General features: G+C 38.3%; 1 protein-coding gene across 1 annotated transcript in view; it reads left to right on the forward strand.

The window, feature by feature from the left end:
- ccdc62 (coiled-coil domain containing 62) overlaps positions 1-18796 on the forward strand; it is a 29035-nt gene extending 10239 nt beyond the window's left edge. The window contains exons 10-15 of the mRNA XM_059988225.1: positions 3176-3264; positions 7760-7860; positions 9116-10069; positions 11042-11219; positions 13068-13208; positions 15811-18796. Coding sequence (XP_059844208.1) covers positions 3176-3264; positions 7760-7860; positions 9116-10069; positions 11042-11219; positions 13068-13208; positions 15811-15828 — 1481 coding nt within the window. The 3' untranslated portion in view covers positions 15829-18796. The remainder of the gene's footprint in view (positions 1-3175; positions 3265-7759; positions 7861-9115; positions 10070-11041; positions 11220-13067; positions 13209-15810) is intronic.
- The last annotated feature ends 1362 nt before the right edge of the window (positions 18797-20158 follow it).

The raw sequence follows: 20158 nt of genomic DNA on the forward strand, positions 1-20158 counted from the left end.
ATCAGTAAATCAGTGGGTGTAGCCCTGTGTTCGAGGAATTTGGGAGAGAAAAATGAAGTGCTCTGCACCGAATTTCTTGTTTGGTGACCGAAGGGCTAAGGAATGATGCTCTTCTTTCCTTAACAAAACTTCATAAGACATGCCAGAGTCTTTTTCCTGGGGTGGAAATATCAAAATACTGAAGGAGATGCATCTAACTGAGGGGTTCCCAACCTTTTTTTATGTCATGGACTAATAACATTAAGCAAAGGCGAGAAGTGAAGTGTTTGTTTTTACACAAAATGTGGTCGGTGTCTGGAATGAATACCAGAGGTAGTACTGTAGTGGAAGCAGGTACAATAGTGGCATTTGAGACACTGCTGGATAGAAAAATGAATAGGTAAGGAATTGAGGGATGTGGATTATGCACAGGTAGCAGAGACGTACTTTAATTTGCCATCAGACTTGGCACAGACATCATGTACAGGCAGCAGAGGCTTAGCTTACGTTGGCATCGGGCTTGGCACAGGCACCATTTGATAAAAAGCCTGACCATGTGCTGTATTTTTCTACACCTTGAACGTTCTCATCAGCACAAATGAAGGACGTGTTTAATCAAGAAGTATTAGGTTGTTTCTTTATTTTTGCCCCAATGAAGTGGTGCTCTGCTCTGTGTCTTTGGTTTCAGGATAAAAGGTTAAGCTGGAAACAATATCTTCCTAATTTTTGAGCTATTATTTTGACCCTGACTGCTTCAAAAATAAATGGAATTGTATTGCTAAGTCAGCTGAAAACCAATGTCTTTTCAACAAAAAGATTGGTAGGAAGGTAAGTTGTGAAGAGGACATGAGGTCAGGACAATAGATAGATAGGTTAAGTGAGTGGGTGAAGATCAGGCAAATGAAGAATGCCCAGAGGTTCATTTTATTATCAATGTATGTATGTAGAATACAACAGAGACTGCAGAGTTCTGAAATACAGAGCAACCTGTACGTCCTAGTGCACGATTCACAAAAGGTGAGTATACAGTAATGGCAGGTAATTAAAGCTAATGGATTATTGTTTTTTGTTGTTAAAGGAGTTACGTACTAACCGGGGGTTTATTCTTCAGTTACGTAGGAAAATGGTCAAACCACATCTGGAGTACAGTACCGTGGACAGTTTAAGAAATAATCTTAATGCAAAGGTTCGAAGGTTCATTTTCTTGTCAAAATACATGTACAGTACAACTCTGATATTTGACTTCTCCAGTTGCAATGGTGCCCATCTTTCATCTTCATGGGCTGATACTAACGCGAGTGGATTGTGCCTTCAGCTCGCTGGCTGATTTTGTGTAGCCTGCATCAACTGACTGCAGCTTTGTGGAGGAACCTATCAGAACTCAACATGCACCAAAAATGTGACTGATAGAACAAAGGCACGATCCACTCTCGCTTGTGTCAGCTCATGAAGGCGAAGGACATCATTTCAACTGGAAGGCAGCCAGAGTCTTGAACAAGAATTTCTCAAAGCGTGGTTCTATACAGAAGGATCCATCAACAAACACATGGACATAGATCTGGTATGTGAACCCTAATGGAGAGGAGAGAAATAGCAACGTCAACAATCAAAATCGCCAGTAATCTTGGGACCTGGACAGCGAAGCAAACACTTCCAGTGGACCTCCCTTGAATCTAGATAATCAGAATCTCCTACTGCTAAATTGTTCAGTGTTCTGAAGCAGCCAACCAGATCCTGACCTCTAAGTAATATCCATTCTGACCCCAAGGGAGTATATAAGTCAGCATTCTGAGGAGACAATACCCTCAACTGTGCACTGACAACGGCTTCTCGATTGGAGCTGAAATGTCTGCAAACATTTTGCCATTCTCGGCGACCGACCAAACTTCCAAATAGTCAACCCGAGCTACCAATATTCCGCAATATTTCAGACAATAACAATCCCTGCCCCCCTCACCTGCAGTAAAAAAACAGCGACAATAACATTCCCCGATCCCCTCACCCACAGAAAAAAACAGCAAAAATAATAATCCCCAACCTCCTCACTTGCAGAAAAGAACAGCGACAGTAGCATGAAAACCGCCACCCCCCCAAGAAAGAAAATGCCAAAAAACAGAAGGAAACCAATATGAAGTACAGTCCAGTGATCACAGAAATCTCTTTTCGTCTGCATATAAGGAGAGTGACTGCAGTTCAGCAGTTGAAATGCAATGAAAGCAGTTCAGTATAAGTTTATTGGACTAATACCTTGAATGGGTAGGTTTTCTTATGAGAAAAGATTATAAAAGTTCGGCTTCTATCTGCAGGAACTTGGAAGAAGTTGTGATTGCTTAAGATTTTGAAGGATCTTGATAGGGTGGATATGGAGAATTTTTTATTGAGGCTGCAGCTAGAACTGTGGGAACTTCCTCAAAGGGAGGTGGAAGCAGTGTCTCGAATAGCAAGGAGGTGAACAGTAACTGCAGGTGGACTCAGCCACAATGCAGAGCAGTTGGAGAAGGTCCAGAAAGGAGCAAAGGGGCTTACTCCTCCCCCTCATACCAATATTCAAATATGTGTTTGTATGCAAATGTTTAAACTTGACTTTCATTTCTCTGTCTGTCTGCCCGTTAAGCCACTGGTGTTTAGAGCAGTGATGAAGGTCCTCCATCTTTGGTGATGTTCAAAGCTTCCTTCATCGTGTCAGTGGCTTCCTCTCAGTTTTCACTACTGTTAGTCATGCAAGTTCCAGGTGGAGACTCGGGAATACCGTCACACTCAGATGTAAGGGGATTCTTCATTGCTGTTTCCATAACACTTTTGTTTTACCAGTCGGGGTTGTTAGCCCTGAGCTGAACCCTTGAACCTGGAGGTCTGGTGGACCACTCTTAGTCTGGTGTCTACCCTTTGACCTCTTTGGCATGGGTGACCCTACCAAGAGCCAAAGGATAAAGGTCTGACTTCAGCCAACATAGCTCTCCGGGCCATTGAGACACACGAGCCTCCAGACCACGACAAGGTTGTGACCATCGGAGGCTAATTTTCACCTAACCAGATATTAAATAATTTTAATGTGAATATTGAACCAGTTTGTGTGCGTAGAATACAAATTATTAGTTGACAGTATTTGCATTTCATTTTCCAATATTTTTAGTAATTTTACATGCTACATTTATATTAAAGAGTACAATTATGTGTCTTTGCAATTTTATTTCAGTTGAACGGGAGAAGAGAAAAGATCAGATTCTGGAACTGGCAAAATCTAAACAGGAGAGAGCTGATACTGAACTGCATGGTCTTCGGCAGGTAAGGTCATCTGAAACTTGTTAATTGCACCAAATTTACACAAGTTTGCCATGAAATAGAATACCAAAGTTGACCTTCAAGTTTAATGGAATATGTGGTAATTTGATTGAACATGTAACAGAAATGGATACGTAGATAATGAATTCTCAGCAAGATTAGTTACGGAGACTGGGTGTCATAGGAATATGAACACATAGGGTTGTTTCAGACCTTTTGATTATTTTAAGTGGACCATTCTATCACCCTTTTACATTCTGAAAACAACAAGTACAATTTAAATAATCCCTGGCATCTTTCTGACTGATGTTAAACTGACAGGTCTGTAGATTCCTGATTCCTTTTTCATTTCTGATAAATGGAATGCCATTGTAGTTGAAACGTAATGGTCGATCTCAAAAATTATAGCCCTGACTTTATAGATGAGCAAAATAATGTTCATTAGGCTTCTACATCATAGACTTTGCCATAGACCAGGGGTTCCCAACCTTTTTTAATGCCATGGACCCTTACCACTAACCGAGGGGTCAGGTTGGAATCCCCTGCTATTTAGACATAGTCTTATTCCCTGGAATCATTGCTAATAAAGTTCCTGATCATGATCATGTGACTTGCTATGTGGTAGAGACCCAAGTCAGAAGAAGGCTCACTTCTTGTGCCATTTATCACTGCCAGTTTAAGAGGAATTTGAAGCACAGCATATACAATACTGTAATAGTAAAACATGAGCCTGAAATTGAACTAGGAGAGAGATGTGTGCCCTCCCTCCCTGCCCCCCCCCCCCCCGAGAAGGTTCATTTTTGCACAGATTGTTAGGCATCTTGCACCACCCTCGTTTTGGTAAGGGCAAAACCAGTGAGGTTCTGTGAAGCCCATCATTACCATGCAATATTCATTATTACAGACTATTTCTATCACGGCTGTTCATGATAAGACTCTATGAATTGCAGTGTAAAGGTTCTCACCTGGTGCGTGCCATTCAAAGACTAATAAATCTGGATGGCTTTAGAATCTCACTCTAAGAGCTAGAGAAATGTGCCTAACTGGGTCGTGTTATATCAGTCTTGTCACCGACAATCAAGTTCAGGTTCAAGTTTAATTGTCATTCAGCTGTACATGATACAGCCGAATGAACAGCGCTCTTCCAGGTCCAAGGTGCACAGCACAGTACCAACAGTTACACACAGCACAAGGCAGATATAACACGTATAACTACAAAGCAGTAAACGTACCGTCTCCAAAATATTTAGTCCAAGTTCTGTAGATTGATGGTGCATGGGATGTTGTCTTGGAGCCACATTTTTGCAAGAAGAAGTTCATCACGTGCTGGTGCAGCTGCAGAAGAACGCAATCCAATTTGTCTTGCACTGAGTGAACACCGGAGGGCAGGACCAGCAGGTGAAGGCAGTACGGATGCCTGCCACGCCACACCGCCTCTGGCGTCTCCTCCTCTGGGCAGCAGCAGCGGGCAACCCTGCAGGACGAGGGCCCAGTCTGCACAACAACTGGGGCCATACAGCTATCCTGCTATTTGTCTCACCAATGATTTCGTCTCATTTGCAGTTTTCTACATTACCAATGTCCAGCAGAGTCTTGCAATCACAAGAAAAAAGTCCATGACAGTCATTTGCACCATTCGTTGGACTGTGCAGTGCCCCCCCCCCCCCCCGTAGCAGGTGGCAACACAGTATGCAACAAGTCCAGCTCCACTGCTATCAGGGGGTTTGCCAGTGGGGTAGATCTGCAGTCCTTGATGTTCTTAATATCCAGCAGTGTCTTGTGATCATAAATAAGATGTAAAGGACAAACAGTTACACCTTTGTTTGGACCCAGAGTGGCTGCTATGACTTGAGCACACTGCGATCTAACCGAAATGTTACAATGCTTTAAATGTAAGAAGTAAACAAGTTACAGGTTACGCAGCTACCTTGCTACTTTAAAACAAGGCCATTTTATTCACTTGCAAGTTAAACTTCTTTCAGAAAATAACTTTTTACACACTGTAATTTTTTCTTTACAATGTAGAGTAAGTGTAGCCCGCCACTAAGTGGCAAATGTGGAAAAATGACTGTTTCTATAAAATTATTTCCCATTGATGTAATCATGATACTTTTGAGTCAGTTGTATAATTGATAGAGATGAATGCTTAATTGGTAAAAAAAAAATGGACTGGATGGACAGATCATCTACTGTATCTGGTGCTCCGGATGTGATGTCCTCTACATTAATGGGATCTGACATGAATTCGGGAACCGCTTTGTCGAGTACCTTCACTCCATTCGCCAAAAGTGAAATTTCTCGGTGGCCAACCATTTAATTACCATCCCCTTTCCTGTTCTGATACATCAGTCTGTTGCCTCTCTACGGCCACGATGAGGCCACTCTCAGGGAGCAGCAACAATACCTCATATTCTGTCCAGGTAGCCCCCAACCTAATGGCATGAACATTGATTTCTCCCTCTGGTAGAAATTCCCCTTCCCCTTCCCTTTTGTTCTAATTCCCACTCTGGCCTCTTACCTCTTCTTCTCACCTCCCCCTGGTGCCCCTTCTTCCCTTTCCTCTCCTTCTCCAGCCCTTTACCTTTCCCACCCACCTATCACCTTCTAGCTTGTCTTCCTTCATCCCCCCCTCACCTTTTTATCTTGTGTCTTCTCCCTTCCATCCCTGTCATGATGAAGGGTCTCAGCCTGAAACGTCGACTGCTTGTTCGTTTCCAGAGATGCTGCCTGACCTGCTGAATTCCTCCAGCATTTTGTGTGTGTTGCTCTGGATGAGCGGATGCTGCTTGAGCTCTTCCAGCCGACTGTATGTTGCTGCAAGTTCCAGCATTGGCAATCTCTTGTGTCTGGATGAACTTTTAACTTGTTTCTCGTAATTTTTCTTTTGATCATTTTTGCAAGGAGGTATTATTGACAAACAGATTGTATTGCACATGCTTAATTATCTGCAGGACCATAATCGTTAGCTATATTCTTTGAAAACTATCCAAGTTTATGCTGGAGGCTGTAATTTAACCCTTTAATCCCTGGTACAATCTGAATTTACCTAAATGAAAGTACTTTAGCTTCCCTATTATTTCCTCACTCTTTACATCTGTGTCATTTTGAGTTGTGGATGTGAAAAGCTTCACTTTGACCTTTTCCACATTTCTGATCATGACAGGGCTACTGGTTTTACAGTTTATTGATTGGAATTATGTATGTATTTCCCATATCTACCCATCGAGCTAACTTCTCAAGGATGAATAGGTTTGCTTACAACTATCTTGCCTTTTGCTCACTTTTACTAAGTTTTCAGTTTCTTCATTGCTGTTCTTTTTCTCTTGACTCTTATTCTTTGTTTGGTCTTTATTCTGTATTTCTTAAATGTTTCATTTTCTTTCTTCTTTCGTTTATACTTAGGGAGGTAAATCATTCACTGTCGGTTGATGTTTTATCAATTTATGATACAGATTAAACATTTAAGATGCTGGGCATAAAAGCCCAATTAGTATTTAAACCAAGTATTCCAGAGCACAAAAAATGAATGAGTATTTTAAAATCACTATGCCCTTTTCCTTGAACGATGAGAGCATGTGGTTTGGTTAGTGAGCACAAAGTGGATTAAACTTGTGGTCCCTGAGATGTGTCCAAAAACATGGTGAACTCTGTTCCTTAGGCTTATGTGTGGGGCCTGCTGCTGTGCTGTCCAACCAATTATAGTCCTCAAACTGGTTGGGTTGAGTTATTCTCCGATCTTGGCAATGTACTTGCAAACGTTTTGTCACCATGCGAGAAGACATCGACAGTGACAAAACACTTGCAAGTAAGTTGCCAAGATCAGAGAACAACTCAACCCAGCCATTAACCACCCGAGCTACATATCCACCATTGAACTAGGATCCTTGTCTCAGTCTTCCTCTAAAATTGAAAGATTCTTTTTATGTTAAGTAGGGCTACTAAGACTTGTTGTGATAACAGAATCAAGTTGTTACTCAAATCAAGGTGGCTCCTTTGGTATCAGAAGAATGGTGATATTTCAGTTGCCAGCTTTATGGTCGTATTCTGAGAAGTCAATAACCATTGAATCTTTATTGTGCAGTTTCAGCTATTGAATGGCTTGCTATATCCATATAGGTTAATTAGTTTCTGAAATCTGGGCTTTTGCTACCTTTATCTAACATTCCCTTTGCTCTTCAGGTATCTTTTGAGCATTCTGCACATCCACTCTGTGTAGAGTACATAGGATTCAGTAGTTAATGATTTCTCAATTTCTAAAGTACTTAGCTAAACTGATAAAAAACAAATATTACAATTGTTCATGGTTGCATTGCATTGAAACAAGCTTACATTGTTTGACTGTGTGCAGAAACTGATGCCTTGTTCACAAATGAAAATTATGATGAAATTAATAAACAATATTTTTCTAGTATATAGTGTACCCTTACCAGATGTTTGTATAAAAGTTACATGCATGTATATCATCTTAATATGTAGCCATTCCATATCTTATGATCAGGTAAATGAAAAGCAACAACATGACTTGCAGCTCCTTCATTTGAATCTCGAAAGTTCTCAGGAATTGATTCAAAGGCAGGAAGAGAAAATTCTTGAAATTAGGTAGGCAGAAACAATTGATTTTGTCATTTTAAATATCACTTTTATATACCAGTGTCACCCTTTCTGTCATCAACCCAATATCTTTCTGCTTAATATGTTGAAAGGACTCATCATAAATGTATCTTTGTTGAAACCGGCATAAGCCACTTAATATGCATCAGTGTGTTACCCCTTGTTAAATGTAAGCTATAAAGTTTAAGTGGCAGATTTATAGTGGGATTGTTTATTAGAAGATAATTAAATAATCTCATTGAGATTTGCATTTTGGATGAAGAAAGTGTCAGGAAGTGTGGTCTGAAAGTATTCTGGGGTAAGCTATTTGGAGATTTGTATGTCAGGTCTAATGTGACTGTAATATTTGATTTATTTTTTGGGGCAAGCATGTACTCTCTGCAATGTGAAAGCTCATAATACTGAATTTTTGTTAATGCTTGGTGCAGTGTATTTGGTGCTTCCATCTTCCTCACTGGCATTCTACTCTTTGGTTTCAGTCAGATACTTCGTAATACATTCAAAAAGTGGCATTGCTATGTCCTTTCATGTGATGTTTTCATGTTTTAATAACCACTGGTTTCTTCAGCCACATTAGAACAGAAGTTTCATTCATTTAATGGTGGGGGGGGTGTTTGATTTTGAGCATCTTCATATGTTAGAGGGCAAAAGAATATGAAGTATTTATTTTGAAGTAGTCTTTACATCTGATCTTAGTCAGTGATTGGATTACATGACCAACAGTTGTCAGGAAAGTAGGGTGGTTTATTATATATTACTGTCTGATTGCTTCCATTTTTGCTAAGTTTGTGATCCAACGAAGCTGCTTAAAAATGTACAGGCTGGAGATGTGCAGAGAGGCTATTTCATGTGATGTAAAGTTCAGAATAGGGAATGTGATCTTGATAAAAGCTGTCTCAATTATGAGTAAAAATCAGGAGCCATTTTCCCCACAAGGACAGTGGAAATCATGAAGACTCCTCAAAACATAGTTGATACTAAGATGATTAAAATTTTTAAGCTCACTTCACCAAAGGTATAAAAGATTTGGGGGGCGGGGAGGGAGTGAATGGAGTTTAGCTATAGGAATATACTTATATTGTGGTGCTATAATGTTAATGGAAGTCCCAAGATTCGGTGACCTTTTGGTGAAATATGTCTGACTTTCCTTTTAAGATTTTAATGGTATCAACACTTGCAAAAGTGAGGGGAACACCAGAAGTTAACCTATCCATTATAAATGTTATACTTTTCTTTCTTTTAGTTCTGGTGGATTTTTCTCACAGAACAACAATGGACAGAATAAGGGAACGGGACAAGAACATCAGAATAACATGGTTTTTAAAAAATGGACAAAAGAGTCGACCAAAGATTTTAAAACAGAATCCATAACCAATAGACACATAGAAGCAGCAGCCAAATCAACTCAGAACCTTGATGCTGAATTTATTCCAATTGGTACTAAAGAACAGGGCCATTTATCGGTCACAGAAGATCGCAATACTCTCAACTGTAGAAATTACAGCTCATCAGATTTTGCAAATGGTGATTGTGCTAATGGTCAAGTTGCCTTTCCTCTTGAGTTTGATCAGTATACTAATGCAAATCTGAAAGGGAAGACCAAGAGTCTTCACTGTAATACCAATGAGCCTAATAAGCATCCTACAAAATATGTTGAGCCAAAGCAAGACTGCAGATATACAAGAGCAAATGATTGTGGCTCACCTCAGGGAAGAGAAAACGACGTGCAGCAAGTGTCAAGGAAGCAAAAGTGGAGAGTTGAAGGATTTGTGGATGGCAGCATGATGGAACATGAGAACGTAGCATACATGAATACCGATCACTGCAGTCCCAGCTGCGGCACCTCTTCCCATTGCAAAGCCGGCGCAGTCAGCACATCAACGGACACTCATCACTCTCTTTGTTCAAAGCTAAGTGCAACCTCTGTTGCATCAACAAAAGAATTGGGAAAGGCTTCTGAGAATCATAACCTGGAAGACAAATATAGTAATGAAATGATTGAATGTGGAATAAATGAAGAAATGCCTCCATTGCCTGCAGAGAATGAAACTGACCGGGAGGCTTCAACGTCAGAACAAAATTGGATGAAGCTCTGTGAGCGAGCTGTTGATGTAAAAGATATGTGGTGGCTGTATCTCAACGATGGCTCAGGATCCTCGCGTGGGTTAGGTACTCCTATTGGTGTGGAAAAAAAGAGGTGTGGCACTTAATTTATTTTTCTCTACATTCATTAGAAAAGGAATTGTTGAATTGTTTTGTCTGACTTTTGTCTTAGATGCCTGATTCGGCTGGCTAGTTATTCTCTGGAGACTTTTGCTAGTTCAGTAATTAGAAACTTTGGGCGAGTAGGATTATATTTACTAAACCTTGAATATCCTGTTGTCTTGCATATTAGAAAAGAATACTTGGGCATTTCTACATTGCTGAGAATCTGAAATTCTGTTCTATGGTGTGTCACTTTAACAATCAACAAGAACATTGAGAGAATATAAAGCTCAAAAAATTATGTTACTTGACTAAAAAAAGCACAAATATTGGAAATGTAAAATTAGATTCAGAGTACTACAGCATGCTGACACACTTACCTGCACCTGGACCATGACAATTTCAGCATAATGTTCCAACTCCTGGACTCAGTACCCTGATTTATGTAGGCCATTGTGCCAAAGACTCTCTTTCTAACCCCATCTCCCTGTCATGCATCTTTCAAGAAACAATGTATCTTTATTGACAGGTCAGTTTGGGCACCTCAGAGCCATCACATTCACTGTATAAGTAATACCCTGGTTTGCCCTTCCAAAGTACAACTTCTGTGCATTATATTCCAACCTGTTAATTTTCAGCCCAGCTAGTTGAGATCCCTCTGCAAGCTTTACTAATTTTCCTTGCTGTCCGCTCTACCACCAACCTCTCCCCATGTTGGAAATATACAGCAAGGCAGGCAGCATCTATGGAGAGAATCATTGACTAATGATCAATTAGATAATAATGTTGATTTTTTTTTCTCTTCATGTGAATGTTGCAGGGATATTTACAGCTGCTGTTAATTTTGTTTGGACTGTTAATGGGTTAAATTTCACTCCGCAAAGGTTAGAACTGAGTGAAATCTGTGTTTCAAAATCACTACAGTCCTTTCCTTTTCATTTATTTCTTGCTGTGCCAATAACAGTGATGAAAGTCTGGAAGTGAGTGCATATGGTTTGGAGTCGCCACTACATTTCAAGAATTCTACACCAGTGAGGGAAATGCCCAGGAGAAAGAGCAGCCTCCATGATGAGCTTTGTGTAAATGACTCACCAGCAAGACTGACCTCCACTGAGGACAATACAATGATGTCTTCTAACAATGTAAGTTGCTAAAGTCCATTGAATGAAGGTTTATGACTGGAGAAGGAAACCATTCTGGTCAGTAGGAACTTTCACTGACTCTGATATTCATGTTTACGAAGATCAACCAAGAGGGAGTTTCCAAGTGCAATGAACATGGCAACCTTCAAATACAATGTGGAGAATGTTTGAACAGCAATAAAGTAAAATTCCATTTGTTACTGATCTGAAATGTTTGGCAAATCAGGTCCATTTCCATTTTGTAGTAAACATGTTATGTGTAACCTAGCAGCCAGAATATATTAGCAATTAATTTCTACTTTCTTATCAAAGTCCAGGTAAAATTTATTAACAGTACATACAACATGTATATAACATATATACAACCCTGAGATTCCTTTTTCTGTGGCCATACTCAGCAAATCCATAACACCTATAACAGGATCAATGAAAGATCAAGTAGAGTGTACAAACTGTGCTGATGCTAATATAAGTAAATACCAATAAATAACGAGAACATGAAATAACAAGATAAAGAGTACTTAGGAGTGAGTTCCTTGGTTGTAGGAACATTTCAATAGGTCAGTGTAAGCATTCTCTTTTGTTCAAGAGCCTTATGGTTGAGGAGGAGTAACTGCTCTTGAACCTGGTGGTGCAAGTCCTGAGGTACCTGTACCTTCTACCTGATGGCAGCAGCAAGAAAAGAGCATGGCCTGGGCAGTGAGGATCTTTGATGATTGATGCTAGATGGTAAATGGTAGGGCATTGAGGAATGCAGTAGAACAGAGTGATCTAGGAAAAATGGTGCATAGTTCCCTGAAGGTGGAATCTCATGTGGATAGGGTGGTGAAGAAAGCTTTTGGTTTGCTGGCCTTTATAAATCAGAGCATTGAGTATAGGAGTTGGGATGTAATGTTACAATTGTACAAGGCATTGGTGAGGCCAAATTTGGAGCATTGTGTACAGTTCTGGTCACCGAATTATAGTAAAGATATCAACAAAATAGAGAGAGTACAGAAGAGATTTACTAGAATATTATCTGGGTTTCAGCATCTAAGTTACAGAGAAAGGTTGAACAAGTTAGGTCTTTATTCTTTGGAGCATAGAAGGTTGAGGGGGGACTTGATAGAGGTATTTAAAATTATGAGGGGGATGGATAGAGTTGACGTGGATAGGCTTTTTCCATTGAGAGTAGGGGAGATTCAAACAAGAGGACATGAGTTGAGAGTTAAGGGGCAACAGATTAGGGGTAACACGAGGGGGAACTTCTTTACTCAGAGGGTGGTAGCTGTTTGGAACAAGCTTCCAGTGGAAGTGGTAGAGGCAGATTCGATATTGTGATTTAAAAAAAATTGGATAGGTATATGGACAGGAAAGGAATGGAGGGTTATGGGCTGAGTGCAGGTCAGTAAGACTAGGTGAGAGTAAGCGTTCAGCACGGACTAGAAGGGCCGAGATGGCCCGTTTCCATGCTGTAATTGTTATATGGTTATATGCTTTCCTACAACAGTGTTTCTTGTAGATGTGCATCAACTAAGATTTGTTTGAAAAGCTTTTGTACCATTTGGAGTTCTAACCTGCATTAACATCAACTTCGTGTTAACCTAGTCACTAGAAAACAATGCTATTGGATATCAACATTTCACCAATGGGAAGCGTTCAGCATTTTTGTTTACACAGCCCTTCCATTCATCATCTTTAAAATACACTTTTGGCATTGATATTCATGAATTTCAACCTAGTAAGATATGTATTCTGATTTCTGTAAGAATGTATAGCATGGCTTATTACAAAGTAACTTGTGTTCATTATCTATTTTATTGTCAATGAAAGCAACTAACGTTTGTTATGTCAATTATAATTAACAAGGTTTACCGAGATGACTGTTCACCAACTAGTAAACTGCAACGCCTGCTAGCTGAATCTCGACAGATGGTTGCTACTCTGGACCGCAACACTCAGCTTCCTCTCGGGTTGTCGTCCTGTCCCACCAGCAACAGCAATGCGAGGGTGAGTTCAGCTTCCTTAAACTTCTTGTTTTTTGAAAATAAAGGGTGAAAACATCATTGGGAGAAAAATCTATCAAATAATTAGAGAATAAAACATAGTTCTCACATAATTTTGACTTTTTGAAGCATAGAAGTTAATCTGTGCTGCGAAATTGGTTGCTGTTGTATTTATCCTGTAATTAAAGTATTATGTGCATTTCCTTTGATCTGGTTAAGCCGTCGTTGCTGCTGTGTAATTGTGAGATCAAATGTCACCACTTGCATGCATGTCAATGAATTGCATTACATAGGGCAGTGAAGCTTTAATTGCCATTTATTTTCCCTGACGTTTCCAATGAATTTCTTCCCATCCCAAGTAAAAGCAGGGAAAGCTGTTTACTGGTGAATATTTGGATGTACTGCCATGGTTTCAGGGCATCTACTTAAACCTCAGTTCCTTCACTTGAAAAACTTGTTATCCCATCATCAATATGCAGATCCCAATTTTCTCAAAACACAAGTTTTGTGTGGTCCTCACTATGGAAATATTGTTTGTTATCAGACTAGGACCTGAAATGAAAAAGGGTAGATTACTTTCACATGGGATTACTTAGGAGGAAATGTTTAAAAATTGGATTTTCTCGATTTATTGAAAAATAATGAAAAGAAAATTGAAAGAAAGTTGATGGAATTCAAGATAATAGTTCAACTGATTTGGCTGTAAAATTGTCACTGCCCTATTTATTCTGATTCAAGGTCAACCTCTGCTCTCACTTAAAAACTTTTTCGTACTTTTGAGAGGTTATTAATGAGCAAAGCATAAATGTCATCATCACTAACACCCTTATCAGTTTCCTTACATTCCTGAAAATTGCACAGTGCCATCCAGTCACCATCTAAACAAACCTCTGCTCTGGTGATAGAAACTGAACACAATATAAAATTGAAATAATTTACTGTACAAATTGAGGCAAATTTTATTTGCAAAATATCTTTTCACGATAATCTAGAAATGTACGAGGTAATGTTTTTAAGGTAAAAGAAAATGATAAATGGTAGGATACCAAATAGTATAGAGGGATAGATAGACCTTGGAGTGTCTGTGTTCATTTTGTTGCTGAAGGTGTTGTGACGAATGGAAGGCATCAGAATAGTTACCTTTATTGGAAAAGGCATATAGGGAAGTAATGTTAGAACTATATAAAGTGTGTGTTCTGTGGCATGGAAGAGATTTACAATGCATGTATGCAGGGCTAGAGAATTGGTGCCATGTGGGAAGACTGACCAGGTGAGGATTGTTATTGTTTTGGATCAAAGGAAGTAGAAGGGAAAGCATTGGACAAATGCAGAATTATCCCTTGATAGAGATTTGATGGAAGGATTAGAGGGGAGTTGAAGGAATAAAAAACTTCACCCTTATGGTGTGGTTCTGAAAATCACTGCAGAAAATAAAAGACAAAACTATTCTGTCTTGAAGTAGATCTTTTTTTTTAGACTGTATTTGTGTTTCTTGTAACCAAAATCTGTTGTGAAATCATTGTGAACTGCTTTTGGTATGATTTCTACGAAATCATTGCTCAAGTATAAATCCTCCTGAAATGGGATGAAACTTCTTATTCTTTTTCTCAGTTTCTAAAATTGGTGGCTTCTTTTGGTTTCTGTGATTTGCAAAATCTTGATTCTAAAGTTTAATCCAGATTATGAAATATAGGAGTGATGAAACAGCCTGATCTGTGATTTTGCTAGAGCGGAGCTGTGCGAAGAATTGTATCTGAAATCGGTAAACTTGTGTGTGTGGTTTATGCTTGATTTAATCTTATCTTAAAGGCTCTTTTCTACTCATTTTCCTTCCCTGCTTTCTGTGTCAGCTTTTCAAAACGGAAAGCACAGGAAGACTGACTTTTTTGCTTGAGATTCTTTAGTAAGATGAATTGTAAAATTAAATACGAACAGTTCAAGTGACTGGGAGGATTTACATATCCTTCAACTAATTCTTTCTTCTATTCAGCCCTCTTTCTCAGATGTGATTTTGGGAGAAATATACTCACTCTCAGCTTAATACTGACCTGCATAATAGAGGAATTTGTCCTTTTCTCACTGATGATTTGTGATGAATATTCTGCTTATAGCTGGTTGAGATGAGCTGGTAGAAACTAGAGGCTGCTGTGAAGAGAATTATTGTCCTCCAGACTCCAGTAAGGTAGTAAGCCCCAGGCATACGTCTTGCTGTATATCTAGGATGGAGTAATTGACATTCCGATCTATTATACAATCCAGCAGCAGAACACGACTTGAATTTGGTGGTGGGGAGGGAGATGTTGGTAACTCATTTTACACTTTGTAACTGGCCCATGTAAGTGCGAGCAGGTGAAAGCTGGGAATGGAGAGTCCAGCAGTGAGCTGGACCCAGAATAAGTGAGCCCAATATTATTCTCTCTCATTTAATGAAACAAAAACACAGGTTATTATGAGTTATTATAAAGGAAAAAGTTACAAGGCTGTTTAAGTTTGGTTATAATTAAGGTCAGGTTGCATCATTAAACATGTCGTCAATTTCAGTGTTCTATAAGCTTTATTTAATTCATTCCTGGTTAAATTCTTATTACACAATTTTATTTTCGCAGGATGGTGGTTCACTCTAAAGTAAGAAAATACCATTCAGTGAATGTTACTCCTGCTTGATGAGGTATAATGACAGGAGATTTTCAAAGTGGAGTAAATGGTAAAACAAGGTTCTTAGCTGCAAAGGAAAAGATATTGAACCTACAAGTTGAATTACAATTACACAATGTTTACTAATGGACCAGATACTGATTTGTTTTCGAGGATGCAGATATGAAAATTGGAAAAAAAATAAATGGGAGCAATTGTTCCTGCACAATGACTAAAATAGTATTTCAAATTACATGCTTCATTTTCATGTGTCCATCACATTTTCACATGTATATTTGGTCAAGTTAGTTATAGCATTTCTACTGAAAGTAGATGTGAAAATTGTGTTCAGCATGGTGCTTTGAGTAAAATCTCAATTTCTACAAATTATGAGGTTTTTGTAAATAACTTAGGAAATATAGTTGTTTATAATCTATTTCAACAAAAACTGGGTAACAAAATTTGGACCTCTGAAAAATGAAGATAGGGCTGTGTTATAGTATGAAATCATTACTGTTGTTGAAGCTTCATTCTTTTCAGATGGAGGGAGAGTTTCCCTTACAAACTGAGAAGAGTAAATTGGTAATTATTTCTACAAATTGTTGTTTGATACTAAATCAAAATCTTTCAAACCATTTGTGGCAAATGCATTCAGACCAGAACAAAAGAAACCAGATTCTCAATGTATAGATTTAAAAATTCCCAATCCTGCTAATTTTTAGAGAAGTATAAGGACCAAGGTACATTGGCTTGATTAAATCATAACGCTCAGGGATTGAGGTATAACTGTTCCAACACTCCACACTATTTAGTGTCGTAAGCGGGAGAAGAGAAGCATTGAAGAGTTTTCTTTCACCACAACATAAATAAGCCTGCTAGTTACAGTATGTAGGCATTCTCTTTCAAGATACTCAGCTTCGGTCATAGGTATGAAATGCAAGTGATAGCGACAGATAAAAAAAATACAACTGCAGGGAACCATGAACATGAAGAGGAATCTTTGGCATTTGCAATGAATTTCATTGCAGGTAATTATTTCAGGAATTGGATGATTGATGTGAAAGAGTTCCTGATCTACTAGGCCCCTTTTCACTTTAAATGCTTCTGGAATGGGTAGAATAATAATTCTTTAGAGGTTTAGAAACTTTGTAGCATTTGTTTAAAAATCCCTGTTCTGATTCCCCATTTTGTATAGCTGTAATATAAGCCCAGTAAATTTCAGTTTCTCAGTCACTTTCTGACAGCTCTGAACATTTTCTGATGCACAAGAACTTCAAACAAGGAATCTAATATAGGAAGGCAGAAATTTAAAGTAACAATTCATTATGCAGAATTTCTTAAGTACATTTGATCTGTCAAATATTCATTGTAAGTTTATCATTAGGCCATCAAGTAGCATTCAGTCTCTAGAATAATTATAGTTCTCTCCATATTTTATATGTAAGCAAGTTGTAATTTATATTTAAGTATGTTTGCTTTTATACAAGATATCAGAACCTGAGCAGGCAAATAACCCTGAAGGTTGTTCTGAAATTCAAATACATCTCTGGCCACCTTTCATCTAAACTCCACTGGCGCATACTTATTGTTTCCCCTACATTCCAAAAGTTCACAGATCTTGGTCCTGAATCCACTCAACAAATAAAAACCATGATTACCCTGTAGTGAATTACAAATAATTCAGACTCCTTGTTATAGACTTTCCAGCCAAGGAAAGCAAACACAATAAGCCCTCTGAGGCCCGCTCCCAAGCAGTGAACTTCCCATGAGAAGTTGATCAATTTTTTGGGCAAATGAAAGGAAAAAGCCACACTCAAAGTACAATCTAAATCCTCTGGTCACTTTCAATTCACACTTTAGTATGAGTGCTCTGTAGTGATCAGGAGTGATGTTGCTCTAGCAGAAAAGGCAATTATTGACCTGGTGGAGATCAGCATGTGTAGGGATTTAAAGGATTCTTTCATCTAGGTAGATTGGTAGAACACTGAATTAATTCTACTATATTTAAAAAAATCATGCAGGAAAGACATTCTGTCAAATTATTTTTTATTCAAACATGACCCTTTAAATATTGTCCTGTAAATACTGAATTATTTTAATTTTTTTAAGTTAATTGTATAAATTGTGTTTTTTTTTATAATTTGGTGGTCCCTCTATTGCCTAACTAATGTATTCTCTCGTTCATCTTGCATATACCTATTTAATATCATTAGTGATTAATATAAATCTCGTCTCTTTCAACTTTTTTCAAATTTGATGTTTTATATTAGCAGTGTGTATGCAACATTTTATTTAAGTATCCAGCTATGTCACTAGAAAATATATATAGTTTACATTTTTAAGCAAACCAGTATTTCTAGAGATGGAGCATTCAATTAGAATTTATAACATCAACTAGAATGAGGACACTATCTCCACTGTATAGAGAAGTGTCACAGATTCTGCTAGAATGCTAGTGTGTGTGAAATGGCAGAGCAATCACCACACGAGAGAGAATTAAACTGAAAGAAATGTTGCCAAATGATCCCTGAGGGAATTGAGCCTCTTCTTGGGTTAACATTACCAATACTGGTAAAGGTTAATTTTCACCAGCCTTTCCTTCCCAATTGAAGGATGTAATTAGAAAACAACCTTTGAGCAACAATGCATATATTTATCATGAACGTATTTTATTGCACGGGACATTGTTCAGTAATTAATTAATTTCTACATGTATGTCATTTTATATCTTTTTTGTCAACCTGTACAATGCATTTATAGTTTAACTAATGTGGTCAAAGTACTTATTTGCACATTTATAATAGTTCTACCAATAGAATTAACTTTTTTTAAACTTAAGTGTTTCCGAGAACTCCGCAAATTTACTGACTTGTAGCAATGTAATTGCAAATTTTGTACTTGGGATTTTTTAACATAAAAGTTTATTTATGTATGAAAAAGTGTACCTTTATTGCTTTATTCCTCATTGCTACTGAATATATCCTCTACCTCTAGAGCCATATAAAATGGTATTGTAAATAATAGTCTGTGTCAGCTTTGATAGTATGGAAGGGGAATTGGATAAAAAGTACTGTACCAAAATTCCTACTCTACTACTAGATTTTCTTTGAATGGTCTGGTTATAATTAGCATCATGATAAACCAAAGAATCCGTGTATATTTGGATATATTCCATTTTTATTTTTCATTGCTTTCTAGCTCCTGATACTCTGCACTTGTAGAGTACTGCACTGATGTTTTCCTTTCACTTTTTCCAGCAGCCTCTAATGTTAAGGAATGACTTGTATACAGAACCAAATCCACCTCCATATTGTCAGAGTAAATGTAAAAGATTTCTAAAGTAATTGGATGAAAAAATAAGCAAATTTTCACACACTAATATGACTCCAAAATGCTAGAAATCTGGAGCTGTACACAGAAGTTGCATGCACACAAAATGCTGGATAAACTCAGCAGGTCAGGCAGCATCTTTAGAAGGAAATAGACAGTCAATGAAACCTGAAAAGCTGATTGCCCACCTCACTCCACAGATGCTGCCTGACCCGTTGAGTTTCTCCAGTATTTCGTGTATATACAACTTTTTTTTGTGTTATCCTCATATGAAGTCTGGTCTGTAATTTGAGATGGTAGAGGCAAGGTAAAGTTAGTTATTGGGGAAAGAAATCACAGCGATATACTGTATTTTGGTCACAATATAGCAACCTGCTTTTAGTCTTGTGCTGAACAAGTAAGCGGGTTGGTCTGTTTACTTCCTGCCCTTTTGGATTGGAGTGTATCCTTTACTGTCCCAGGAAAAAGCATTTAAGCTATTTTGTGGTTTCCGTTTCAATGACATATCCTTCTATTTAAAAAAAATACCTAATATTAATAATTTTACTGGCTGTGGTTGTTGCTGTCAACAATTTATTTTACATTGTAAGTTGCCCATGAGAAGGCTTTGGTGGTGAGCTGCTGTCCTGAACTGGTGCAGGTTTAGTAAAGGAAGTACTGCAGTGGCGATAGTGAATTCTAACACTCATTTCCACTGGTGATATATAAACAGCAACATATACTCAGTGGCCATTTTATTAGGTTGTGCAGTACACCTCATTAATGCAAACATCTAATTAGCCAATCATGGGGCAGCAACTCAGTGCATAAAAGCATGCAGACACGGTCAAGAGGTTCAATTGTTACTCAAAATCAATGGGGAAGAAATGTGATCTAAGTCCCTTTGATTGGAATGATTGTTGGTGCTAGACAGGGTGGTTTGACTATCTCAGAAATTGCTGATCTCTTGTGATTTTTATGCACAACAGTTCACAGAGAATGGGGCAAAAA

Source organism: Hypanus sabinus, chromosome 13, assembly GCF_030144855.1.
Source record: "Hypanus sabinus isolate sHypSab1 chromosome 13, sHypSab1.hap1, whole genome shotgun sequence".
Classification (NCBI taxonomy): Eukaryota; Metazoa; Chordata; class Chondrichthyes; order Myliobatiformes; family Dasyatidae; genus Hypanus; species Hypanus sabinus.